At 45.8% G+C, this 27,451-nt stretch overlaps 1 protein-coding gene across 1 annotated transcript; it reads right to left on the bottom strand.

Annotated features, from left to right (window-relative positions):
• Positions 1-46: 46 nt before the first annotated feature.
• Positions 47-25,770, bottom strand: LOC119850105 (zinc finger protein 883-like). Its single transcript, XM_043509922.1, has 6 exons — positions 25,618-25,770; positions 21,990-22,113; positions 21,337-21,450; positions 20,062-20,929; positions 3,499-7,864; positions 47-704 (listed from the first exon to the last, which is right to left on the bottom strand). Exons 3-5 carry the CDS (start codon positions 21,425-21,427, stop codon positions 7,030-7,032), a joined length of 1,794 nt encoding a protein of 597 aa, XP_043365857.1. The 5' UTR covers positions 21,428-21,450; positions 21,990-22,113; positions 25,618-25,770; the 3' UTR covers positions 47-704; positions 3,499-7,029.
• Between the last annotated feature and the right edge of the window lie 1,681 nt (positions 25,771-27,451).

Raw genomic sequence — 27,451 nt, 5'->3', positions numbered from 1 at the left:
ACTTAATTAAAAGTGGACAAACCACCATAATACAAAACTGCTCATTAAACCTATAGTCAATGGCTGTCATTTTATTATTGTTTAACTCTATCTCCCTAAATAAACAAAATGGTCTATGCTCTTGTAGGAAGATTTAGGCCGGAGTAATTATGTTCTAGGAATAAATTCTTATGCCCAGATTCTCCAGAAATTTATGCATGTGTTTGATTCGACTCCTGGGACTACCCACAGTAGTCTATTGAAAACATGCATGTTGTTTGCAGGATTGAGGCCCTGGGCTTGATGTTTTTGAAGTGCCAAACACCCACATTTCCAGATGAAACCACTGGCAGGTGTGGGTGCTCAAAACCACTGAAAATTTAGCCCTACTTACATCTAAATATATTTATTTTCACTGTTTTTGAGGCTATGTGATTTAGCCTGGTCTTTGTAAACAGTTGTAAAATAAATGCTCGTGCAGCAGAATCTTTATAATCCAGAAGCTCCAGACAGCCTATCATTCTGATTTAGTACAGCTTCGTAATCAAGAGAGAGTGCGATTTTGTACTTGCAGTGATTGTCCAGTTTGTGTCAAACCTGTTGGTTTACTTAAGAATTAGGAGTTACATTGAGCTGCCAAGGACAAGTGGCTTAAAAGGAGTTAAATTGCAACTAAGCTAGAGAAGTGTAAGGCCACATCATTTCTATCAGAAGCCTGAAGAGAACTAACTTTACAGAAAGAAAAGGAGTACGTGTGGCACCTTAGAGACTAACAAATTTATTAGAGTATAAGCTTTCGTGAGCTACAGCTCACTTCATCGGATGCATTTGGTGGAAAAAAAAGAGGAGAGATTTATATACACACACACAGAGAACATGAAACAATGGGTTTATCATACACACTGTAAGGAGATTTCAGAGTAGCAGCCGTGTTAGTCTGTATTCGCAAAAAGAAAAGGAGTACTTGTGGCACCTTAGAGACTAACAAATTTATTAGAGCATAAGCTTTCGTGAGCTACAGCTCACTTCAATGCATCCGATGAAGTGAGCTGTAGCTCACGAAAGTTTATGCTCTAATAAATTTGTTAGTCTCTAAGGTGCCACAAGTACTCCTTTTCTTACTGTAAGGAGAGTGATCACTTAAGATAAGCCATCACCAGCAGCAGGGGGGGGAAAGGAGGAAAACCTTTCATGGTGACAAGCGAAACAGCAGCCTGGATTTCTACATAGACTGCTTCCGCCGACGTGCACGAGCTGAAATTGTGGAAAAGCAGCATCGCTTACCCCATAACCTCAGCCATGCAGAACACAGTGCCATCCACAGCCTCAGAAACAACTCTGACATCATAATCAAAAAGGCTGACAAAGGAGGTGCTGTCGTCATCATGAATAGGTCGGAGTATGAACAAGAGGCTACTAGGCAGCTCTCCAACACCACTTTCTACAAGCCATTACCCTCTGATCTCACTGAGAGTTACCAAAAGAAACTACAGTATTTGCTCAAGAAACTCCCTGAAAAAGCACAAGAACAAATCCGCACAGACACACCCCTGGAGCCCCGACCTGGGGTATTCTATTTGCTACCCAAGATCCATAAACCTGGAAATCCTGGACGCCCCATCATCTCAGGCATTGGCACCCTGACAGCAGGATTGTCTGGCTATGTAGACTCCCTCCTCAGGCCCTTCGTTACCAGCACTCCCAGCTATCTTCGAGACACCACTGACTTCCTGAGGAAACTACAGTCCATTGGTGATCTTCCTAAAAACACCATCCTAGCCACTATGGATGTAGAAGCCCTCTACACCAACATTCCACACAAAGATGGACTACAAGCCGTCAGGAACAGTATCCCCGATACTGTCATGGCTAACCTGGTGACTGAACTTTGTGACTTTGTCCTGACCCATAACTATTTCACATTTGGTGACAATGTATACCTTCAAATCAGCGGCACTGCGATGGGTACCCGCATGGCCCCACAGTATGCCAACATTTTTATGGCTGACTTAGAACAACGCTTCCTCAGCTCTCGTCCCCTAATGCCCCTACTCTACTTGCGCTACATTGATGACATCTTCATCATCTGGACCCATGGAAAAGAAGCTCTTGAGGAATTCCACCATGATTTCAACAATTTCCATCCCACCATCAACCTCAGCCTGGACCAGTCCACACAAGAGATCCACTTCCTGGACACTACGGTGCTAATAAGCGATGGTCACATAAACACCACCCTATATCGGAAACCTACTGACCGCTATTCCTACCTACATGCCTCTAGCTTTCATCCAGATCATACCACTCGATCCATTGTCTACAGCCAAGCGCTACGATATAACCGCATTTGCTCCAACCCCTCAGACAGAGACAAACACCTACAAGATCTCTATCATGCATTCCTACAACTACAATACCCACCTGCTGAAGTGAAGAAACAGATTGACAGAGCCAGAAGAGTACCCAGAAGTCACCTACTACAGGACAGGCCCAACAAAGAAAACAACAGAACGCCACTAGCCATCACCTTCAGCCCCCAACTAAAACCTCTCCAACGCATCATCAAGGATCTACAACCTATCCTGAAGGACGACCCATCACTCTCACAGATCTTGGGAGACAGGCCAGTCCTTGCTTACAGACAGCCCCCCAATCTGAAGCAAATACTCACCAGCAACCACACACCACACAACAGAACCACTAACCCAGGAACCTATCCTTGCAACAAAGCCCGTTGCCAACTCTGTCCACATATCTATTCAGGGGATACCATCATAGGGCCTAATCACATCAGCCACACTATCAGAGGCTCCTTCACCTGCGCATCTACCAATGTGATATATGCCATCATGTGCCAGCAATGCCCCTCTGCCATGTACATTGGCCAAACTGGACAGTCTCTACGTAAAAGAATGAATGGACACAAATCAGACGTCAAGAATTATAACATTCAAAAATCAGTTGGAGAACACTTCAATCTCTCTGGTCACTCGATCACAGACCTAAGAGTGGCTATACTTCAACAAAAAAGCTTCAAAAACAGACTCCAACGAGAGACTGCTGAATTGGAATTAATTTGCAAACTGGATACAATTAACTTAGGCTTGAATAGAGACTGGGAATGGATGAGTCATTACACAAAGTAAAACTATTTCCCCATGGTATTTCTCCCTCCCACCCCACCCCCCACTGTTCCTCTGATATTCTTGTTAACTGCTGGAATTAGCCTACCTTGCTTGTCACCATGAAAGGTTTTCCTCCTTTCCCCCCTCCTGCTGCTGGTGATGGCTTATCTTAAGTGATCACTCTCCTTACAGTGTGTATGATAAACCCATTGTTTCATGTTCTCTGTGTGTGTGTATATAAATCTCTCCTCTGTTTTTTCCACCAAATGCATCCGATGAAGTGAGCTGTAGCTCACGAAAGCTTATGCTCTAATAAATTTGTTAGTCTCTAAGGTGCCACAAGTACTCCTTTTCTTTTTGCGAATACAGACTAACACGGCTGCTACTCTGAAACCTAACTTTACAGAATGTTTGAAAAGGCCAGGGCAGGGATGGCTATTAAGGCAGTCTGGGTTGTTAAACCAAACAGCAGAAGTCTTTGGAGGGGAAACACAATCCAATCCCTGAGCATCAGAAGGGTATGATATCCTTATATTCTAGAAGAATCACTTCACCTGCAGGCAGTCAAATAAGCACCAGTCACTGCCAACTCAGTTTAATTAGGTTCCCTGTTAAATATCCCAATTAAGATGAATTCAAGATTAAGACTGTCCCAATTAATGGGAGTAACAAAATGAAATGTGGTCAAAATATTGGGTACTCTGTGTTCCTTAATGAGAGAGGGCAGCTGTTAATGAGAGAGTGGAGCGAATGAAAAGAAAATCACTGCTGTTTATGAAGAGCTAAATTCAATTCAAATTACTGGCTTTTTCCAGGACTCCACCCCAGAACGCTGTACCAGGACGCTGAGCACAACGCGCACATCCAAGGAAACACAAGATAGCAGCATTGCATCATGAGAACTGGCATCAGCTCACTAATAATCTCAAGAGAAGAATATTGTTGTAATAAACACGTGACACACCACACCATAGGGTTGGTAAGAGACTACACTTTCTTTCCTGGCTCCACTCACTTTAACCTGGGCCAGCATTACAATGGGTATATTCATATCAGGATTTAGTATCCACCGACTCCAAGTACTTACTGGTTTCAGAGTAGCAGCCTTACTGTTACAGCTGTAATCATTCCTGAGAGCTGACTAATCTTTTGGTGTGCATCATATATTCTACATCACTCTCCTTCCCCTGCTCTGAAATTGCAGGTTTCACTAAAGATTAAAAAAAAAAAAAAGTCCCATGAACAATAAAATAAAATATAGCTATAGTTTTTCTTCTATAAATTTAGTCTGACTGGAGGCTTCCTGATCTGCTGAGTTCTGGTCATTAACACAGTAAGGGCTAGATTCACAAAATACTTAGGTGCCTAACTACTTCTTTAGGCACCTAAGTCCAACATTAAGGCATTAGTTGCACCCTCAGAACTGCCACTGAGCTACCACCCTATCCTTTAGGCACCTATGTTTGTGCCAGCGGCATGCGCAAAGCCACCTAAGTCCTGATGCTGCTCCATAGCTCATGAGCTGCTTGGAGCCCTAGCTCAGGATTCTCAAACGAAGCATTCCCCTACCTGTCTTACCCCTGGGGCTGACCCAGGAGGCTTTCTCAGAGCACACCTACTGCATTGGGCCTCACACAGAAGTCAGCCAGGAGTGAGAGACAGAGAGAGATGGTGTGTGTGTCTAGAATAGCTGGGATGCTGGAGAGCTGTATTCAAATCCTGACTCTGCCTGATTTGGAGCAGGGACTTGAACACAGATCTCCCAGGTCAGTGCTCTAATCACTAGGGTAGTAGGTACTTTAGACTGGATATAAATAATTAATGCATCAGCCCTTCAGTCACGATAGAGACTTGCAGGATAGACAAGACATGAATTTTTAATGTAAAAATGCTTCTTTGGGGGGCTCCTTCCTCCATCACAGAGAAGCAAAAGAAGGCACAAGTCCAATTATTTTCCTTTGCAGGTCACCTGTAAAGGAATTTCCCTAAATGCCTCACCTTGGGGTCCCAATCCTAGCTGCAGAAGCAAGAGAAAGAGAGTCCTGTGTAGCTCGCCAAAAATGGAGCAACAGGGTCTGACGTATCCTCAGATGCACACGCTCCTTGTCATTTGCACTTCCACTCTCCCCTGACCTGCCTTTACCCATACTGTCCCCTCTGCCCTTGGAGACTCACTTCTGGCATACAGCAAAGTTCTTTACTTTTATTTTTTTAATAAAGCCTACCAGCCCTGAGGGGACTGCTGGGCTAATCAGCAGTGCCTTCCACACAGGATGCAAATGAATGTCCATTATAATACCTTGTTTGTCCACAGCACCTTCCATCTGAGGAGCTCAAAAGTGCTTTTCAAAAAATGAATTAATTTGCACAACACATTGAGAGGTAGGTCAATATTAACCCCATTTAACAGATGGGGAAACTGAGGCCCAGAATTGAAGTGAGCTTCCCAAGGCCACATAGCAAATCAGTGGCAGACCCTGGCTCCCAAGTCTGTGTTTTAACCATTGGGTCATGCTGTTTCTCTAGGGAGGTGTAGAAAGACTATACTTAAATGCAGCTTCTGTAAAGCAAGGACTGGCTGTGTAAACTTGTCATTTAAGGAAAAGGCTTCAGTGGGAGTTTGTGTTCAATATAAAGCTTCCAATAGTTTCCCTGGAGGGTCCTTTCATGTGGTGGTGTCTTCTTGAGCTCTGCTCTGAAATTGGCTTGCTAACACAGCAATCACAAAGAAGGGATAGGGATGAGAAACCATGTGCAATGAGATCTTGGGTGTGTGCAGGACTCTTTGGACAGGTAAGGGGCTTCAGGGAGTTTGACCTGAGCCAGCAGAGTACAGAAACTAGGCTGAACAGACTGCCTGATCAATGACTGGTGCAATGTGGGAGAGGAGCAGAGGGCAGTGAGCATTGTGGAGGCTATTACACTGGTACTTGCTGCCTACACTTGCACTGTATTGATGGAGAGTGGGACAGTGGCAGATGCCATGGCATTAGCCTTGCTCAGGTCAAGTGCAATCCAAATGTCTGTGTGAACTGAGCTTGTGAACTGTTGGGAGCAATTTTGTTTGTGAAGGCATGGTGTGCTACAGGAGTGCTGGGGGATCCAAAGAGTGGCAAGGATGCCAAATTTCTATAGGGTAGACAAAGCTCAAGCAGGCAGGATCTTCTGATCAAACCAGAGTCCTCCTTTGAAAGCTTGGTGTTAAGTCCTGGGTCAAGTGCAGGGAACACATTTCTATGTCAGGTTAACCACTGAGACTTGCAAGCACATTTATCAAAGCAGACATTTTCAAAAGCGTTCTCTTCTAATACTGGATGCCTAACCTGTGACACCCGGTGTCTGAGTTTCAGAGGTGCTGAACTCCTGCAGCTCCCATTGACTTGCAGTTGCTAGGGTCCAGTACCTCTGAAAATCATCTTCTGGGTGTCTCGAACTGGGCACTCAAAATTCAAGGTAATTTGGGGAAATCTGGGTCTACACATCTCAGCTGCACCATGTGACTCCATTTAATCTCATCCCTCCCCACAGCCTCCAGATGATCGCTCCTCCCATTGCCTAATTCCCTCCTGTTCTGGTGCCTGCCAGCTCGTTGATTCCTGACTAGTTCATCTCCTTTCCACACACACCCTTACTCCGCTGCCCAGCACTGCCCCACCCCCAGTCCTGCAAGGCTCTGTGCCCAGCCGCCGATTGCTATGTGGCATGCAGTCTCTGGTGCTGTCTGAATTGTGGCTGGTATCGGAAGCTCTCCCTGCATTGGGTGCACTGGGAAGGTTTCTCTCCCCGGTGGATGCTCTGGTGGCTGTGAAGGGTGGCGTTCCGACTGAATCCCTTCCCACACTCGGCACAGCTGTAGGGCTTCTCCCCGCTGTGGCTCCTCTGGTGACTGTGGAGGTTGGAGCACTGGATGAAGCACTGCCCACAGTCAGCACACTGGTAGGGTCTCTCTCCAGTATGGGTTTTCCGATGCTTGATGAGGTGCAAGCTCATCCCAAAGCTCTTCCCACAGATGGTGCAGCAGTAGAGTCTCTCCCCTGTGGTGCTGGAGGAGGTTGAAGCTGCGACTGAAGCCCTTCCCACAGTCTGGACATTTGTAGAGTCTCTCTCCCGTGTGGGTGATCTGGTGTCTAACCAGGGTCGAGGTCTGAGCGAAGGTTTTCCAGCACTCAGCACACTGGTAGGACTTCTCTGCCCGGTGGCCAATCTGTCCAGAGTGCTCTCTGATACTTCTCCTGTAGCTGGGGCATTGGTAGGGTCTCTCTCCGGTGTGCACTCGCTGGTGGGTGGTGAGGATGGAGCTGATGACGAACCCTTTCCCACTCTGGATACATTTATAGGGCTTCTCTCCCGTGTGAGTCCTCTGGTGTTTGACCAGGTCCGAGTTCTGCCGGAAACATTTCCTGCACTCAGCACACTGATAGGGCTTCTCTTCTGTGTGGATCCGCTGATGTTTCACCAGGTCTGAGCCCTGGTTGAAGCTCTTCCTGCACTGAGTGCATTTATAGGGTCTCTCCCCAGTGTGGGTCCTCTGATGTTTAATAAGATCTGCACTCCGGCCAAAGCTCTTCCCACACTCTGTACAGCTATAGGGTCTCTCCCCCACATGGATTCTCTGGTAGTTAATAAGCTTGGAGCAGACACTGAAGCTCTTCCCACACTCCATGCATCTGTAGGGTCTCTCTCCTGTGTAGGTTCTCTGATGCAGAATGAGGTCGGGACTCTGGAGTAAGCTCTTCCCACACTCAGCACATTTGTAAGATCTCTCCCCCATGTGGGTTCTCTGATGCTGGGTAAGCTGTGAGCCCCAAGTGAAGCTTTTTCTGCATTCAGTACATGTGTTTGATTTCTCTCTCATCTGGGTTCTGCCCTGGACAGTGAAGCCTTTGGGTCTCCTGCAGTGTTTTGGAGGTATTGTGTCCTGTCTTTTCTCTCCAGAGTTTCTCTGCTCTCTTTCTGACCTGTGCTGACCCAGACGGTTTCTTCTCTGGTCAGGACTCAGGGAAACATTCCTGTTAGAGCTTCCCGATAACAGCCCAAGTGATCTCTCAGAGCCTTCCTGCTGAGGATTTTGCACCTGATTTCCACTCACCATCCCATCATCTGCTGGAAAGAAAGAAAATTCACACATGATTCATGTCCTTTATTTGACAGAATGAAAACTTTGGGAAGGGAAATTGCAAAGGGCTCACGGTTGTTGGGTTTTTTTATTTGTAAAAAGAGTGTTGATAAGTTTGAAAATCAGGATATAAATCGTACAAAACTTTTTCCCAGAGGCAGAAACAAGGACTTGGTAGGTGCATTTTCCAAAGATCTGCTCTGCCTTTGCTAATTCACTCCCCATCTGCAAGGGAGCATCAATAAGAAATTAACAGGATCAGCACTAACTCATTGGATATGTTAATTTCACTTCATCCTTGCACAGCACTAAGGTTTGATGGTAGTTCAAATGGGAGCTGACTAAAGAGGTTGGGGTAAAGGAGGAAAATGTGAGAAGGTGAAAGGGAGGCAACTTGTGAGCAGAAGAGGGGGGGAGTAAGAAAGCAGCAAATGAACAAAAGAAAAAAGGGGACACCATATGGGGAGGTGAGAGAGAAAAAAAAACCTAATTGCACACAGATCAGAAAGAGACAGACAGGATAGGGTAGGGTTGAAAAAAATGACCAAAGAAAGGAGGTGATATGAGAAAATAGAAAACGTGGGAAAGCGAGAAGAGACAAAAGAGAAAATAAAAAGGAGAGAAATTCTGGGATGTAGTAGAGGAGAAGTTGAGATTGTCCAAGAGGAGGAAGGAGCACACAGGAGGGAAAGGACCATGTGCCACGCATAGCAGACACTGTGCACAAGAGGAGTGGACAGTTTGTCTGAGCTCCCTGTCCCCACATTCAGACACCTGGATCAGTTCTATCCTCAGATACTTTACTGGGAGTTGTGCCCTTGTATCCGAGGCTTTGAAGCCTTTTTAATTTCAGCTTTCTTTTACTGAACATTTTAAAGGAACTGGCATTGGGTGAAAAACAATTTAGGGTGGGATTTTCAGAAGCACTTATAGCTACCTAAGTCTGCTCCCATTGAATCCAATGGACATTTTACCAGTGACTACAATGCTGAGCACTTTTGTAAAATCCTTAAATGGCTACAAAATACAAATGCTAAATGCAATGCGTTATTAAAGACTACTGTTAGTGCAACATTAAGTGATCTCTATCATGCATTCCTACAACTACAATACCCACCTGCTGAAGTGAAGAAACAGATTGACAGAGACAGAAGAGTACCCAGAAGTCACCTACTACAGGACAGGCCCAACAAAGAAAACAACTCATCTTAGCTGAACAGAATTTTGCAAAGCTGACTTGCAAAGTGACAGGGCTGGTATCCAAAAAGAATGTAAGATGTCTGGGGAACAGATTGTCTTTTTCTTTATTGCATGTAGAACAGATTACCAAGAGATGTGGTGGATTGTCTATTACTTAGATTCTTTAAATTGAGCTTGGAAGTCTTTCTAAAAGAGATGCTGTAGTTCAATCACAAGTCTAGATGCAAAAACTGGGTTAAATTCTATCACCTGCTTTATACAGGATCAGACTACAGGATCATAATGGCCCCTGCTAGCCTTACAATTGAGGAATCTAGGAGATGTAAATGTTTAACTTATTCCTCACCTGTGCATTAGGGTTGGATATTTGGGACACACAGCTCTTCCCCGTTCCATCTGCGATTCAAAGTCCATCTTCAGAATAGGAAATCCTGCTAACAGAAAGCAATAAGAAAGTATGGCAGTTAGTTAAATGTTTAGTGAAATGATAGTTGCATGATTTGAAACCCCAAGTGGAGACTAGAGAGGTGGAAGGAGCAGTTCCTGGGTCCATTCAGAGCAATCAAAGGCTCCTTCTCCTCACAGCTCTTCAGAAGCCCCTCATCTGTTTATCTCCTACATCAACTTCACTTCACTGATCTGGACACAATGGCACCCTTGGATCAAGGGAGGTATTTATATTGTAGGTTCACTGTTTGAACACGAACAAATATACGGTTTAGGTATCAGTGATCCTCTTATTCTCCCCAAACTCAGGCCATTAGTGGAGAGGCAGGGCAATGGGGAATGGGAGTTTGCTCTCTTCCTGGTGCAGCATTCAACATAGCAACAGCTGGGACACTTAGAGCCTTTCAGCGTACACCTGTCCCGCTCCCCTGATATCAGAGAGATTCTTTGGACCCAGATCCTAGTCCGGCCTGTGGCAGTTTTGGATTAATTGGGTACATGAGTATTCTCTCAGAGAGAGGGAATGCCAACATGGGATAGGACCAGGATAGTAGCTTGTATGTCACTGCCTCCCAAGGCCCCACACTGAGGGTAGGGAGTGTAGCTATGTCTACCTACATGTGCTGTTGCCAGCCAGTGCAACTGAGTCTTGGTCTATACTAGGAACTTACGTTGGTATAACTATGTTGCTTAGGGGTGTGGAAAATCTGCATCCCTGAGCAGAGGCACTGACTTTCTGTGTTCCTGGGGGGTTCTCGACCCCCCACTCCATCCCTTCCTGCCCTCGCTCCTTCCCCCCACCCCTGCATCCCTTGCATGCTGCTGAAGAGCCGATGGCGGTGGGCAAGAGGCGCTGGGAGAGAGAGGGAAGAGCTGACTGGCAGGACTGCCAGCGGGCGGGAGGAATGGGGGGGGGGTAGGGAAGGACCTGATCTGTGGGGCTGCTGGTGGCTGCTAAGCATCCTTTTTTTTTTTTCCTGGAGCATGTAAGGAGTTGGTGCCTATGCCCGAGTGATGCAGTTATACTGACCTAATTGCTGGTGTAGACAGTGCTGTGTGACAGGAGGTCGACATAGCTGCCGTGTCTCGGGGAAGCTCTCCCATCGGCGTAGGCAGCATCCTCACTGAGCGCTGCAGCACCAATGCAGCTGTGCCACTGCGGCACTGTGAGTGTAGACAAGCCCTTGGAGTAACTTGGGAGGATGCTGTAAGCCACACTGCAGGACTAGAGCAGCACCCAACAGGCTGAGGCTCAGGGAGGTGTAAAGGCAGCTTACACGGCTGCTCCAGGGGCACTGGGCATCAAAGAGCCAGTCCTGAGGGTCTAGCCCCTTGTCTGCATTCAAGAAACAGCAGAGTGAACTACTCCCTAGCTCACCTGGAAGGCGGGCGTAAGGAGCAATGCCCCCATCTGCCATTCTCTGCTATTCTCCGCCAGCCATCCTGGGTGCAGGGTGACCTCTGGGAGAGGCTGGTTACACTGGAGGAGGAGAGGAGGGAAAAGGTGGCAGCATGGGGAGTCCAAAGGCTGGGCCAGGAGCGTGGCTCATGGTGTCAGGTGGGACAACAAACCAAGGAACAAGGTGGGAGGTTAGTGAGGGGGCTGAGGTGAAAGAAGCAGCTATCTTGTTCGAGGAGTCGGAGCTGCAAGGAGAAGCCATGCGACAGGACCCTGGGCTGCAGTTACTATGGCGACATAAGCAGAGAAATTCAGCAGGTGTCAGTGAGCAGGCCTGAGCCTGCAGAAGCCCAGATGCTCCTGAACAGCCCTGATCCCCTCTGCTGGTGCCTGCCTGGGCAGGGAAGGTGGCGTAGGGCTGGCTGGCTTCAGGGAGTCATGGTAGAGGATAATCAGTGGGGCCAATTGTCTCTTGAAGTCCCACTCCCTTAAACTAATCTAATGCTCTAACCCTTAGGCTACACTCCCTTCCCTGGGATGGCACAAATCTTCCTGGCAAATATTGCTGTGGAAACTACACTCCGGTCTTGCAAGTGGGGAAGGAGCATTCTCTGTATCTCCTTTTCAGTCACCCCATAACCACGCTCCAATCTGCGGTTCAGAGCATTCATGTGCTCCGAATCCTGTGCAGCATGCCCTGCACTGCTGTTTGCCAGCAGAGACCTCACTGCATGATCAGCCCCCTACTCTGCACTCTGCTTGCTCCCAGATGTCAGAGGATCACAGGAGGTAGAGATGGAAGAGATTGATTAAGACCTCAGCCAGCCCCTCTGCCAGAGCCGGGTGTGGTGTCTGATAGAGAACAGAGCCTATGCTGCACTGAGCCTTGCTAGACCCACTTTCATCTGTTGTAGCATTTTCTAAATCCCCCAAGATCTGGCCTTAGATGTGTTCCCCGTTCACGTTAAACTCCCCGTGGGGAGTGTTAGGAAAGTCCCTTTTTGTCTTAACTGCAGGGAAACATAGACAGGGATCATAGCCTGAACTAGGAGCTGCCTCCTCTCTCTCCTCCTTTGTATTCCTGCTTTACTAGCACTCATGGGTTGCAGCTTCCGGCAAGGAAGAGCACAGCACACTTCTTGGGAGGAGCAGGTGAGTCGCCCAGCTTACCTCAAAGTGCAACTCCAGTGAAAACTTCCTGTCAGAGCAGTACTGCTGAGGTGCACTGAATCCAATGGGAACCTTTCCCCAGATTCTGGATCGGGGATTTTGAGCTACACTTTGATCAGTGACAGCTTGAGGCATGCAGACGTCCTCCAAAAAGGGCCATATTTCGGGAGTTTACTGTAGGCATCCTGCACACACCCACATTGCATATCATTTCAAAGCTTATTTTATGTATGTGTAGCTGGAGTATGATGTGGAGCTGCCAAGTGGTTTGGTAAACCTGCAGGCGAGGTGTAACAATGGCATCCAAAATGAGAGTGTCATGTTTTGGCACAACTTCAGAAAAACTGCAACATGATAACACCTCTCTGTGGTGATTATTGGTCAAAGCTACCAAATGACAATGTATTGAACTATTTTGATTGGTTTTGCAAAAGCAAGTTTGTTTATTTTCCAGAAAAGTTTAAATTGTTTATCATGTGGCAAAAATGGCAAATAGCAACATTTTGCAATGTACTGTACTAACATGAAATGTCCTCACATTGCATATACTTAATTGTCAAAGTATATCACAAGTGATTAGAATAATTTTTTATATTTTCAATTGAAATTTGTTGACCAGATCAGTCTCACCCTGAAGATTGTGCACCAGTAGCAGTAGTAAGCTCATAGTTTGTACCTGATAGTGGGTAGACAGAAATGTACATGAATTCCTGCTGTTAATACTTTCTGATTTTTAAGCTTTTGTTGTACAGTGTACCCTGGAGTCTGCCCAGTAGAAGATTTAAATTTGTAATTGCCTATGCATGCAGTAATAGCCTCGGAAATATTCTAGAAAGTAGTTTTTTAATTCAGTGACACTTATGCACAGGTCAGTATGGAGGATACAAGCACCTAAAAGCTTACATCAAAGAGAAAAAGACTCCCCACAAACTTATTTGTCAATAATATCAAAAGAACGTGAAACTGTCCAAAGCCACCAGTGCTGGAAAAGAATGGTACTGTTGCATTGTTTGCCTGAGAAAAACACACAAGACAAGAAACTTCATAAAAGAAAAACTTTTGAGAGAGCAACCAGTCTTAAGGAGGCACCATTTCAAAGAGGAGATGATGACATGTTGCACAGAATATCCTTGGACGACTTGATTCCTAAGGATGAAGTCTATCACTCAACACTGCATTTCTTCCTACTTGAGTACAACAACTCTTTAAAGCAAAACCATCTAGTTACAGTGCAACAATACAGTCTCCTTTTGGCATTGCATTTTATCAAATGAGAGCTAGACAATGATCTTATGTACAAGAAAGTTCTTCTGTCCAACCTGCTACAAAGATATAAAGCCCTACTTCCATCAGATGTAGAAACTGCAAACTATTCTAATAGCAAATTACAGGCAAGATTCGAAAAACATTGTGGTTCTGCAATTTTATTCCATGCAAAGCATGGACAGGGCAAGTCTATCATTGTCTATGCAGCGTAACATTAGCTAATGCTATCCAAGTTGATAATAAACTGAAGCAGACACTTAAGTCATCCAAATATTTTGTGGATGTTCTTCTAGTGAGTGAGCCTGCTGAGCAGCTTTCAAATTAACAAGTGTTTTGTGTAATACTGGTTCAATCCTTTGGTCTGAAATAGCCAAAATAAAAGCCTCAGAATATTATCCAAAGCCAGGTGATTGTAGTTTACAGAGGTCAGGTACTTTTGTGCCCCAACTGCTGCAGAAGTTTGTTCTTTGGTTGATAGATAAAGGGGCATATGATTCAGCCAGCAATGAGTATCATCCTTTAGAAGACATTCAAAGAAGATGCCTCTCAACTGCAGAGTGGGTAGTATCGAACCATTCTGAAATGATCACACCACTGCATAAAAACCTTACTGCACAGCTACACCATGAGTTTGGGTCTCACAATTTAATTGCCATACTACAACTTAATGGATTCTGTATCAGTTATGATTAAGGCTCGGTGTTTGTCAAGGAGATCATGGAAGTCATGGATTCTGTGACTTCCTGTGACCTCTGTGACTTTTGCAGCAGCTCGTGTGGCTGACCCCAGGGCCACTCGAGCAACTGGTTGTTGGCTTATTAAGAGGGGGCACTTGATCTACAGGTTGTGGAGATTCTGCATTATGGCATATGTTAGACAGGAGGGTCAGACTAGAACGTCTAATGAAGGCAGTGTTTCACAACCAGCGGTCACAAAAGGCAATTGGGGAAGGATGGAGGCTGTTGAAAATTTTATTGCAGTCTAAAGGAAAGAATCTTGCTCTCCGACTTGCTGCAGACCCTTACCCTTGAAGATCCAGTATTTTTTGTCAACCTCCCAACACTCCTTATCCCCCAATACATTTTATATGTTTATAACTCATACTTTTTTTACTCTTAATCTAGAGCAAATGTAAGGGGGTTGTGAAAATGTTTAATTTCAAATAAGGATTTGCAAACTCTAATGGCCTTAACATCTTTGAATTAGTAGCACTGGTTTAGGGTCTTTCCAGGGATTCTTGGAATTTTTAGTATTTCTCCAGAACAGAAGCTTTTATTTAAAAAAAAAAGTCAAGAAAAAATAGCTTCTAGCCTTTCTGGTCCTAAGGAAAACCTTCCGCAGTGCTGTCTTCCCCAACCTGTACACAGACTGAAACAATATCTCTGAGGGGCCTGATCCAGCAAGATTTAGTGAGAACCTTCAATGACAAACCCTAGTAGAAGCGTAGCACAATACCAATGATCCCAATGTATGTTCATGTTGAAACACACCACCACCACTAGCTAATGTCAACACTAGTTGTTTCCCTGTGGATCACTTAGTCGCAGCATTTGGCTAATATGCTTTATCTCACTAATAGTTACATTCAGTTGGCTCATTCGCTAAACATAAATATAACAAATTCCTGTCCTCAGTCACATTCCCTGCTTCTCCATTCATTTCAGGCTCCATTGCCACTCTCTTAAGCCATCCATCACACTTATTTTTAAATTATTCTTTTTATGGAAAGGGAAGATCTGCCATAACCACTTATTTTATATCAGGAACAAAAAGAATCCTAACAAGAGTATTGGTCCATTACTATATGTAAATGGTAGAATTATCTGTAATAATAAAGAAAAGGCAGAAGTATTTGGGAAAAAGCAACGTAGTTATATGTAACACTCTTTCCATCCACTAGTATCTCAGAGGATGTTAAACAGCAGCTACTAAAGTCAGACATTTTAAAATCAGCAGGTCCGGCTAGCTTGCGTCCAAGAGTTTTAAAAGAGCTGGCTGAATAGCTCACTGGACCACTAATGTAAATTTCAGTACGTCTTGAAACACTGGGGAAATCCTAAAAAACTGAAGGAAAGCTAATGTTGTGCCAATATTAAAAAAGGTAAATGGGAAGATGAGGAAATTATAGGTCTGTCAATCTGGCATGGATCCTGAGCAAGATAATGAAGCAGCTGATATAAGAATTGATTAATAAAGAATTAAAGGAGGGCGTGTTTCTAGTGAGGTACCACAGAGATTGGTCTTGGCTCTACATTTTTATCAATGAACTGGAAGAAAATCTAAAAGTTTGCAGATGACAAAAAAGTTTGCAGATGACAAAAAATATCATACAGCCATGTAATTATCCTTTTTTGCAATGACAAATAACCAAACCCCACACAGAAAACAAACAAATTGGGAGAATTTGGTGTGGACAAACCTCCCATCCCAGGCACCTCCCCAATATAGGTCCTTTTTTAGAGGGTACTGCTGGGATCCTCTTTGGGGCTGGTGAGCTTTCCTTCAAAGGTGACGGCTAGCAGGAGAGATGCTGCAAGTGGGGGAAGAATCTTCATTCCCCTTTTCTGTAAGGGCAAAGGTAGAGCCACAATGGGTTCTTCGCTTCCCATCACACCCTGGAAGGAGGGTCTGGGGGAACAGCTCCACTCCTGCTCTACCTTTGTGAAAAGGAGTTGTTTGCACTCAGGGATTCCCTGTGCACTGACTAATCCCAGAATTCTGCTCTGCTCTCACACAGGCAGAGAGGTAGTTCTAGGTTAAGGTTCCTGCAGGCGGTGATGAGCCTGAAGGAGAAAGTCAGCTACAATCCCAGATTGCATGTGGGTAATGGGAAATTGTGAGCACAGGTTTCACTTGTACAATGCAGACAGCTGGACAATAATGTTCTCCTTCCACTCATGCAGTGAGTTCTCTTCTGTCACTTCACTCAGTCACCCTGTTGTTGGCATAATATCCATCTCCTGCCATGCTGAACAACCATCCTGCATCCCTCCACTGTACCAGTTTTCCATCTCTATGGACCTCATCTGAAAGCAACTCTCTTCTCTTCAGCCACTTTCTTTTGCTGCTATTAGGGAACACTAAGGCATTTGGGATACAGTTTGTATGAAAGACAATGCTGACATTTTCAGAAGTGACTAGTGCTTTTGAGTACCCAAGTTGATGCCTAAATAGGACTACTTTCAGGGACAAGGCTGAATGCACCTACGGCAGAAATTCAAATAGGGGAGGTGAGATTCTCATCCAGCTACCTGGTGGAAGCAAAAAATGACTCCAGTTTGGGATCAGTACATTTGTGACATTAGAATGGGAACATAGCATCAGTTCTGGAGAGGTACAAGATGCCACAATATTGTGGAGAATACTAGCAATGGGTCCAAGCCTGGTATAAGTCTCCCTAATGTAAGGATATAGGATAGTTAGTCAATGTCTGTTCACCTGTACAAACACCAAACTCAAATTTCTGTAACATTTCAACAGAACTCTTTCCTAAACAGGCAAAAAAAAAATCCATACAAATGAGAACAAATATTTTAAATAGATGCTCTCCTAAGCCTGGCAGCACTAGGGTGTTACTGCCTCTGGCTAAGCAGTCCATAGTTTCAGTAACATTGTGTGCATTTCATGGCTTGCACTTTTTCTCAGGTCACCATTCTTATGTCACCTCTTGCTTTTTGCCCTTGCCAGCCTCCTATCATTGGGAGTTGGTTGCTGTCTTAAAAGCCCATCATTATCACTCTCCCTACATTCAGATTTTGTGTGTGTGTATTTACAACTCAACATATTTAATTATTTTCGTTCTAGAATAAATAATGAAATAATTTCTTCCCCACTTGGCTTTGAGGATGGAACAGGCATCTCAATAGGTTTTTTGTTTACCACAAAGTTTTTTGGAGCTAGAGGTATCAGCACTTCTATTTTATTGCCAATTCCACCCCTACTCAGTACCATCAAGCTTTTGTCTGAACCAGCATCCCTTTTAGATACAGTAATTCTTCACTTAAAGTTGTCCCTGTTAACATTGTTTGTTATTACGTTGCTGATCAATTAGGGAACATGCTCGTTTAAGTTGTGCAATGCTCTCTTATAATGTTGTTTGGCAGCCACCTGCTTTGTCCACAGCTTGCAGAAAGAGCAGCCTGTTGGAACTAGTGGTGGGGGCTTGGAACCAGGGTGGACTGGCAACTCCCAATCAGCTTCCTGCTCCCTAAGTTCCCTGTGCGGCAGCCACCCTTGCCAGCAGTTCAGCTGTCCCTCCCTCCACTGCCTTGGAGTTGCTCCTGCCCTCTGCCTTGGAGCTCTCCCGGGAACCTCCTGCTTACTGTGCAGGGGGGAGGGAAGAGGGGTACTAATGTCAGGGTGTCCCCCTCCCCCTGCTCCTTTACCCCATCAGGCCATTTCCACAGAGCCGGGGGGGACATGACAGGGCTCAGGACGGAGGGAGCTTCCTGGCAGCAGCTGCTGTCAACTTGCTGATCTACTTAAAAAGGCAGTGTACTTAGAATATGGTCAGTGTACTTAAAGGGGCAATACACGTCTCTCTCTCTCTCTCTCACACACACACAAGGTGTCTGTCTCTCTCTGCCATGCTTTCTCCCCTCCCTCCATTTGTGCTGCCTTATAGAGTGAGAGGCTACATTAACAAGTGTTAACCCTTGAGGGCTCAGCCGAGTGCTAGTTCATCATTTAGCAGTAAGGCATTGCCTGGGAAATATCCCACCCCCTTCCACCCTCTGACTCCACCACCTCAACCAAGCTTAACAATCATCATTGCGGTGTACAGTATTAAATTATTTAAAACTTGTATTGTGTGTGTATATAGTCTTTTGTCTAGTGAAAAAATTTCTGTGGAACCTAACCCCCTTCTTCCCCCTTTACATTAATTCTTATGGGGAAATTGGATTTGCTTAACATCGTTTCGCTTAAAGTAGCATTTTCCAGGATCATAACTACAACGGTAAGTGAGGAGTTACTGTATATTCATTGTATTAGTTTTCCCTCTCACAAAGAATGCTTTAGGAAAACATGCTTGGTGGTCAGTTCTTTCCCCATTCCAACAATTCTGCCTCCCCATATCTTCCTGTGCAGCAAATCCCTACTTCCTTCATGTCGTGACTTTATAACCAAAAATCACAGCACATGACTACTCTTAGGCTATGTCTACATTACAGACCTTGCAGCTGCACAGCTGTAAGGTCTCCTGTGTAACCACTCTATGCCAACAGGAAAGAGCTCTTCCTGTCGGCATAATTAAACAACCCCCAACGAGTGATGGTAGCTATGTTGGCAGAAGAGCGTCTCCCACTGACATAGCCCTGTCCCCACCGGTGCTTCTATCGATGTAATTTATGTTGCCCCGGGGGTGGTTTTTTCACCCCCATAACTGACAAGTTTTATTGACAAAAGTGCTATTGTAGACATAGCCTTAGAAATATATGTCATAATCTCCTCTCCAGAACAACTGACAATTCCAGATTCATGGTGGTTTAAGTTAAGGTGGTTTATTTAAGGGGGAAAAAAAACAGAATTATGAAATTAAAATTCGTATTAAAGTTTAAGAACACATTTAAAATTAAAGTTAAACAAATAGTTTAATTTTTTTTCAATGCATGTCATCCTCCTCCTGTTCACCAAATTGTCAATTAGCAGACTGCAGTTAAAACAAATTCATCCTACATACTGATTACACCTTTATAATTTTCATAAAGTGCCACCCACAAGGGCACTTGAGCAAGCATCTTTCTGACAGAAATGTCTATTAGGATGTTAACTGACTTGCTCTCATGGACTAAGTTGTCAAACAGCAGCATATTTGTCACAGACACATTAATTTCACTACCACTTATTCAGCAAATACAGTTCCAAGGATATGGCCCAAGTACCATCACAATATGGGGTTGGGGGAGTGGGGTTAAATAAATATAATCAATAGGAACCAATATCTAAAAAAAGTACCAGAAAGTGGGAAACAGGCGCTTAGGTTCTGAAGGGAGCCACAAGGCCAGAGTGAAGTCTGGCCAGGATGCCAAAGCCTGATTAACGTCTTGAGAAAGTGTTATGATTTGACCCACATTTTACCCTTATCACTACTAAAAATAAAAGGCCATGATTCCCCTGAACACTTAACTCTTCCCAGTTTCCTTCTGTTGTGGTGCTTCATACCCACTCCCAAACAATGGCTCGAACCATCATCACGCTAAGGATGTGCTCCCTCCCCAGCATCACACTGCAATGCTCAGCTAGCTACTTCCTACAGGCAGGGCCGTATTCCCCTCCTTCCCAGCAGTAGTGGTCCCTACTGTGGGTGGTGTTTCTGGTGCCGCACTAGCTGCGGCTGGAAGCGGAAGCACTTCCCACACTGAGCGCAGTGGTAGGGATTCTCTCCTGTGTGGATCCGCTGGTGTTTGATCAGATTGGAATTCCCACTGAAGCACTTCCCACACTCAGTGCATTTGTAGGGTTTCTCCCCGGTGTGGGTCCTGCTGTGGTTGATCAGATCGGAGCTCTGGCCAAAGCTCTTCCCACACTCCATGCACGTGTAGGGCTTGACGCCGTTGTGGATCCTCTGGTGCTGGATGAGGTGCGAGCGCTGGCTAAAATTTTTGCCACACTCGGGACATTTGTATGGCTTCTCTCCCGTGTGCATTCTCTGGTGTTTTATACATGTGGAGCTATCACTGAAGATCTTCCCACACTCAGTGCATACATAGGGCTTGTGCCCTGTGTGGATCCTCTGGTGTTTAATAAGGTTGGAGCTCTGGCTGAAGCTCTTCCCACACTCGTGACATGTGTAGGGCTTCTGGCCCGTGTGGATTCTCCGGTGCTGAATAAGGTGTGAGCTCTGGCTGAAGCCTTTCCCGCATTCCGTGCATTTGAAGGGTCTCTCCCCCGTGTGCATTCTCTGATGCTGGATCAGGTGTATGCTTCGACTGAAGCCCTTCCCGCATTCAGAACATATGGTTGGTCTCTCTGATCGGGGTGTTCGTCGGGGGACAACGTCCTCTCCTTGCTCCTGGAGGTCTCGTTTGCCATGAGTGGATTCAATTTGTTTCCTCTCTGAAGGGTCCTCTCTCTGTGGCATTGCTGAGTTGTGCTGACTCACATGAGCTTTTCCCAGGTCAGGACCCTGGGATATGTCTCCTCCGGATCTCACTGAAAACACCCGCTGCAGTTCCATGCTTGCAGAATCTTCCTGCTGCGGAATCTCCTCCTCTCCACTGTGATCTCCTGGCAAAGATAAGATTATTCCAGACATGGTTATTCCCTGTGCTTGGGAGAAAGGAAGCCTTGGGAAGAGGACTTGCAAAGGACTCGTGACTATTGCTGAAGGTCAGAAGCCAGGTCTTTCCCAAATAAGAATGGAGGGGGATGAATTCAGCTTCCACAACTCTTCTTAACACTCAGTGTACAGGTGAGGGTAGACAATACTAGCAGAAGTGAGTCAGGAAGGGCAGAAAGCCATCCTTGATATTTGCCCAGGAGATAGGAGAACTGGTTACAGTGTAAGAAAACTAATGACAAAACGGAACAAGGTGACATGAGGCAAAACCATGAGCTCACAGTAGCTATTGGAATTCCAACTTCTTTTACTTCACTCATTGAGTGTTTCCAAGTTGGTTCAGCTTATTCCTCACCTGTGTGAGTGTATTTCAAGAGCTCCGTTTCCTTGAGAGTCTGGTGACGTGTGTCAGATAGTTCTTTGCCTTGTTCCATTTGGGAGGCCATGCCACATTTACGAATTGGAAAACCTGCTCATGAGAAAGAAAATATCATGGCTTGTTAAATATTCAACCAATGCTTGTCACAAAAGATGTTTTTAATCCCAGCTGCTCTAATGGGGAGGGGAGGGAGCAGAGCAGAGTCTGGAAGGGATGAGTCGCCTGAATGGCTGGGAAAGTGTTCCAGGATACAAGTTGGGGAATAACAGTTTTGATGGTAGATGTATTTTAACCGTGTAGGAGATTCAAGGCTCCCTCTTAATGGGAGAATGATATTACATAGAAAGCCAACAAGAGACCCCCCCGAATCCCTTTTTTAAGTTGGTGACAGTCCCGGGTAGAGGTGTGTTGCAAACCCTGGAAAATCCTGGAAACGTTTGTATGCTCAGGTGTTAGAGACAAGGACAGGGGTGGGCTGTCAACTGCACTTCTGAAAATCCTTCTAAATGGGAGGGGAGAGTCGCACCCAGGTTCTGAGGATTAAAGGGTCTGAAACCCACAGGAAAGAGCCTTGTGCTGAAGCAAATGAAATCACTTCAGAGATGCTCATAAAAAAGGCGACTCCTTACCTAGTGAGACGAGATTCTAGTAGTTCTCTTGCACGTCATCCCTGTTGCGCTCCATCAGCCCTTTGTCATAAAGCCCTGCTAGGTCTTTGGACGGCACAACCACACCATAAAATACCAATGGTACCTAAAACAAGCATTCTCCATTCAGTATTTGCTGCTCCAAGGACAATCCCACTGCTAAGTAGCAAGGGGTAGTGAGAGGAGCAGGAGGGGCACAGGAACTGGGAGTGGCTGCAGAGAACAACAAATGAGAGACAATAGCAAGAAAAAGGGAAGGGGGGAACCTCAAAAGTCACAGAGAGAGAAAAAGAGGATGGGGAAGGAAGAAAACCAAAGGGAGGAGTGGGTAGTCCTAGGGTTCACCACGACCAACTAACGTGTTAAAACTAAAACTTGCTCTGTCTGGCACAGTAGCATTTTTAAAAAGCGTTCGCTACCACTCTTAAAAAGAAAAGGAGTACTTGTGGCACCTTAGAGACTAACAAATTTATTAGAGCATAAGCTTTCGTGAGCTACAGCTCACTTCATCGGATGCATTTGGTGGAACTTTTTTCCACCAAATGCATCCGATGAAGTGAGCTGTAGCTCACGAAAGCTTATGCTCTAATAAATTTGTTAGTCTCTAAGGTGCCACAAGTACTCCTTTTCTTTTTGCGAATACAGACTAACACGGCTGCTACTATGAAACCTACCACTCTTAAGTATCTCCTAGGCTCTGGCTGCACTAGAATTTTCACCTCAAGTTAACAGATTGTTAATTAATGCTAGGTCATTAACACTTTGCTAAAGGCCAGTGTGTATACTTCTCAGATGTTTGTTCCAGGCTATATGTTTCTTCTTTACTCTAGGCTGATCTCCAGGGAAACCACAGATGTTTGAGAGTTTCCAGACAAGTCTTCATAAAGGTGTTTGCTACTTCAAGTCAATTTGCAATCAACTAACTAAAGGTAAGAACTCAAGGGAAGACAAGCCCGCAGCATGAACAAGTGCTTACAGGTGATGGGCTACTTCCCCCACTTGTGCCCATTCACCCATCAACAATGGTTCGGAAAGTGGCATTACTGGCATGTTAAGTGCATACATGTTAATAGTGTATAAGTTTAAGATCTAATAAACCATCAAGATGAACAGGACAGGTAACATCCTCAGATTGGTGGTTTTCTTAAAGCACCAGTTTCTTGAGTCCTGTGATTACATGAGAATCTCAAGCTTTTGTTAAAGATTTCTCCCCCTAAGGGTTGCAAATAAAAGCTTGAAAACTTGAACCCTAAAGGCTCAAAAATGAGGAAAGTAAAAAGAACCCAAAATTATTTATTTAAAAATAACTGATTTGGAGGATCCAACTCAATTTTTTTTTTAATGCCTTGGATTAACAAAATTGCAGACCAATTGTTTCAGGCTATATGTAGATCTCCACATTGTGTTACATTCCCTTAAATACCAAATGCACAAGACACTTTTTAAATTCTACAGGAACTCAATAGGCAGGAAGCAACTATAATCTGCAATTTGTGCCAGTGTAATTTACCCCTGCTTTAAGCAGAAGTGACCAAGGTCTTGTCTACACTAGCAGGTTACATTGATACAGCTCCACTACTGTCTGGAGCCAAAGGCTGTAACTGCTGGGATTGCTAAAACATATTAGTTAGGGATGGGCAAACATCCCAACGTCCAGGCAATACTTGTATTCGGAGGCCGTATTATTGGATATTAACAAGTATATAAGCTTACAATGGAAATACCATGAATGAAAATATAAGCAATCAGGCAGCAGCAGGGAGGGGCTGCCCATCATACTCAACCTTCAACCGTGCTGCAGCAGCAGAGAGATCCACAGTAAAGCTAAATTGGCCAGCCTGAAACAGGCAAAGAGAATGAAGTCTCTCTCTCTTCAGGGGAGGCAAAGATAGTGAATCCTATGGCTCCCCCCTTGCTTTAGAATTCTTGTGTGCCACTGGCAAGCATATTTAGGGTGTTTTCATTCTGTCCTGAGCCAGGAGACCAAGGAGAGGGTAAGAGTCTGTAACCCTCCCCCCATGCTCATAGTTGGAGTTTTAATAAATGTTTATCATTTTGCTTTTAATTCCACTCAGCTACATGTAATTTTTATGGCTCAGCCAAGATATTTTTGGTTTATAGGGATTACTCTAGTGCGGAGTTGCATGTTTTCAGTAAGACATTTTCTATCCGTTAGGCCCCTGGAATCTGTTTCTGCAGGAGAACGGACAGCGTAACATTTCCATTCTCCATACTATGAACCCTGGGGACTACAGGGCAAAGATTAGATTTTGAGGAAGCAATCCAATTATAGTGTGTATATTTTTCCCCAACACTGAATAATGCTCACTTTCTGCTCCCAATGGTAAGAGATTTTTGCCACAGGGAAGAATACATCCACTTCAATAGCACAAGTCTGCCTGGCAAGTATTACTCTTGTCTTTGGGAGACAAGGTGAGCGAGGTAATATCTTTTATTGGACCATCTTCTGTTGGTGAGAGAGACAAGCTTACATAGGGCTGGACTCTGCAGCAGGAGACAGACCCCTTTTCATTCTGGCCCCACTACTGGCTACTAGGGGATTCAGTCTCATTTACACAGCAAGCTGGTATCTCTAGATTCTCTAGCTCCATGCTGCTTGCAGAACGAACTCCCAGGGGTTTGTAGGGTGGGAAGCTATAATTCAGCAAGGGGTTGAAGCAGGGGGTACGAGGCTGAGTGGAACATACAAGCAGCAGCTTGCTATGTCAGGTGTAGTGCTAGAGGATCCTAGGGTGAGATGCTGAAAGAATGGGGTGCAAGGGGCCTGCTGGCAAATGCTAGGGGGATGGAATGCAAGAATAAGAGGATTGTGGGGCTGCTCGACCAGAAAAGGGTGCAGTAACAGGGGGAGACTGCTGTACTGTGGCCGGATAGCGGTGTATGAATGGGGAGCTGCTGGGGTGTGTATGGAGAGGAGGGTAAGGACGGGGAGGGCTGCCAGCTGGAGTGCAAGTGAGATAAAAAACAAGGAGCAGGGGTTCAAGTGGAAATCTGCCCAAGGGGCAGGAGGACAGATGATTCCTGGGGAAGGGGGACAAGCTGGGTAAAGGTGGGTGGCTGCAGGAGGAAGCGGGGACAGGAAAAGCGAATGGAAAACGTCAAAAGGGGATGCGAGAACTGAGGGTCACACTCCTGGTCTGTGCCACAGGAAAGGGGTGCAGAAACAGGGCGGCATCCCTGGGGAGCAGCGGGGAGGAAGGGCAATAAATGGAAGGGAGCAGGAGCTGAAAGGGGAAAGGGAGCGTGGTCTCTAAGGGAACATTTGTGCAGGTGGTGGTGGGGGGGGGGGAACGTCCCTCGTTTTTTCAGCTGGGTTCTGGCGGCGCCCGCTCTGGAAGGGGCCCGCGGGGCAGGGCCAGTTTGCGGCGCCCCCGTGCCGCTCTCGCACGCCCCCTCCGGACAACGCAGCGTCCTCGCGAGCAGTCACGTGGCTTCCAAGCGCCCAGTGATTTGATTTATTTTATTTTATTTTTTTTTTTGCGGCGGCGGCGGCTCCCGCCCCTCCCCCCCCCCCCCAGAGCCGGCCCCGGGAGCAAACGCCGCCTCCCGCACGCCTGCGGCTCCGCTTCCCCCGCCCCGTTTGACCTACCCGCAAGAAAACGCGGGCAGCCTCCCGCCCAGGGCTCTCGTCCGGGAGAGAGGCGGCGCTTCAGCCCGGCACAGCTCGCCACCCGCAGCCCAGATTGCAGCTTCCTGCGCGGGCCCTGGGAGGGCAAAGGGACGCTTCCTCCCTGGGAGGAGCCAATGCTCAGCGCGCCTGCAGGCGGGGACCTCTCCGGGGAGTCCGGCCCATGGCACCGGGGCAGCCACTGCTCCGTGCATGTCCGCGGGAAGCCTGTTCCGCGGCCCGCCACAGCAGCCATCTCAGCAAAGCGGGGGCGGGGGCCGACACCCCCGGGCGCGCTGCTGCCTGGACGGCCCGTGGCCAGCGTGGCAACAGGATGGTGGCGGAAGCTTTTCCTTGCCAGGTTGCACAGTCGCAGCCGCGAAAAGCACAGGAGGGCTCGTAGCGGCTAGCACGTGTATTGGAGCGTAAGCTTTCCTAGCTCACGAGAGCAAGCGAGCCGTAGCTCCCGGAAGCTTACGCTCTAATAAATGTGTTCGCCTCTAAGGGGCCACAAGCCCTCCATGCCTTGCAAGCTTGCCAGCTCTCTGGTATGCTGCCTAAAGCCCCGGCTCCTGGAGTCAAACGAGCGCGCATCTCAGCTTATTTGTGTGTTAAGATTAAAACATTTCTAGCCCTCGTGATTGTGGAGGAGAGCGTGACTGTATAACCTGAATGCATCGCAAAGGCTCAAAAATCCCAAGGGAAACGGACCCCCCAAACTTTTTTTAAAAACATGATTTTTAAGAAAAAAGAAAAGGAGTACCGGTGGCACCTTAGAGACTAACAAATTTATTAGAGCATAAGCTTTCGTGAGCTACAGCTCACTTCATCGGATGCAGTGAGCTGTAGCTCACGAAAGCTTATGCTCTAATAAATCTGTTAGTCTCTAAGGTGCCACAAGTCCTCCTTTTCTTTTTGCGAATACAGACTAACACGGCTGCTACTCTGAAACCTATGATTTTTAAGGCAATTTTGTGATTTTTTTTTTAAAACCGTTTTGGGTCTAGACCGTAAGCTGTCTGGAACAGAGGCTTTTTGGTCTGTCTCAAAACAAAACCCTGCAGCCAGTCAGCAAGACCCATTTCTGCAATCAGCTCTTGATGTTTTACAGATTGATAGTGAGCTGTAGCTCACGAAAGCTGATGCTCAAATAAATTTGTTAGTCTCTAAGGTGCCACAAGTACTCCTTCTCTTTTTAGGTGTTGATAGTCGTCACACACAGCATAGCAAGCGGCTTCATTGCCCTCTGTGTGCAACAGGACTTTGTATGTATGCAGTGTTGTCGCTATGTCAGTCCCAGAGTATTAGAGAGACAAGGTGGGTGAGGTAATATCTTTTATTGGACCAACTTCTGCTGGTGAGAGAGACAAGCTTTCAAGCTACACAGAGCTCTTCTTCAGCTCTGGGAAATGTAAGTGTAGGCACAAAAGCTTGTCTCTTTCACCAACATAAATTGGTCCAGTACAAGACATTACCTCACTCCCTGGTCTCTCCAGTACAACTTTGTCACAAAGTCTGGCAATCAGTCTCCCTCTCTTTCTCTCACTTAAGCCCCTTTGCTTTCTGTGCACTTCTCCCTGATACCCACCCCCAGGAAGGTAGGGTGGGACTTCGATCACTTTTGGGCCCAGGCATTTTTAGTATTTAAGGAATAGGTTGTGTGAAAGGCATATTTGAAAGAAAGCAGCATGTCTAGAAGGTTGGAACAGGGGACCAGGAATCTGGAGATTAGGGAGTTTTATGTTCATTGCTTTAAGGTCCCTTTAAATTGTCCAAAATTATTATTTGAAGGAAAAACATTGCAGAAGATAATATT

The sequence above is a fragment of the Dermochelys coriacea genome, chromosome 1, assembly GCF_009764565.3.
Source record: "Dermochelys coriacea isolate rDerCor1 chromosome 1, rDerCor1.pri.v4, whole genome shotgun sequence".
NCBI lineage: Eukaryota > Metazoa > Chordata > Testudines > Dermochelyidae > Dermochelys > Dermochelys coriacea.
Note: the sequence above shows the minus strand (reverse complement) of the source record. Positions and strands in the feature narration are given on the sequence as shown.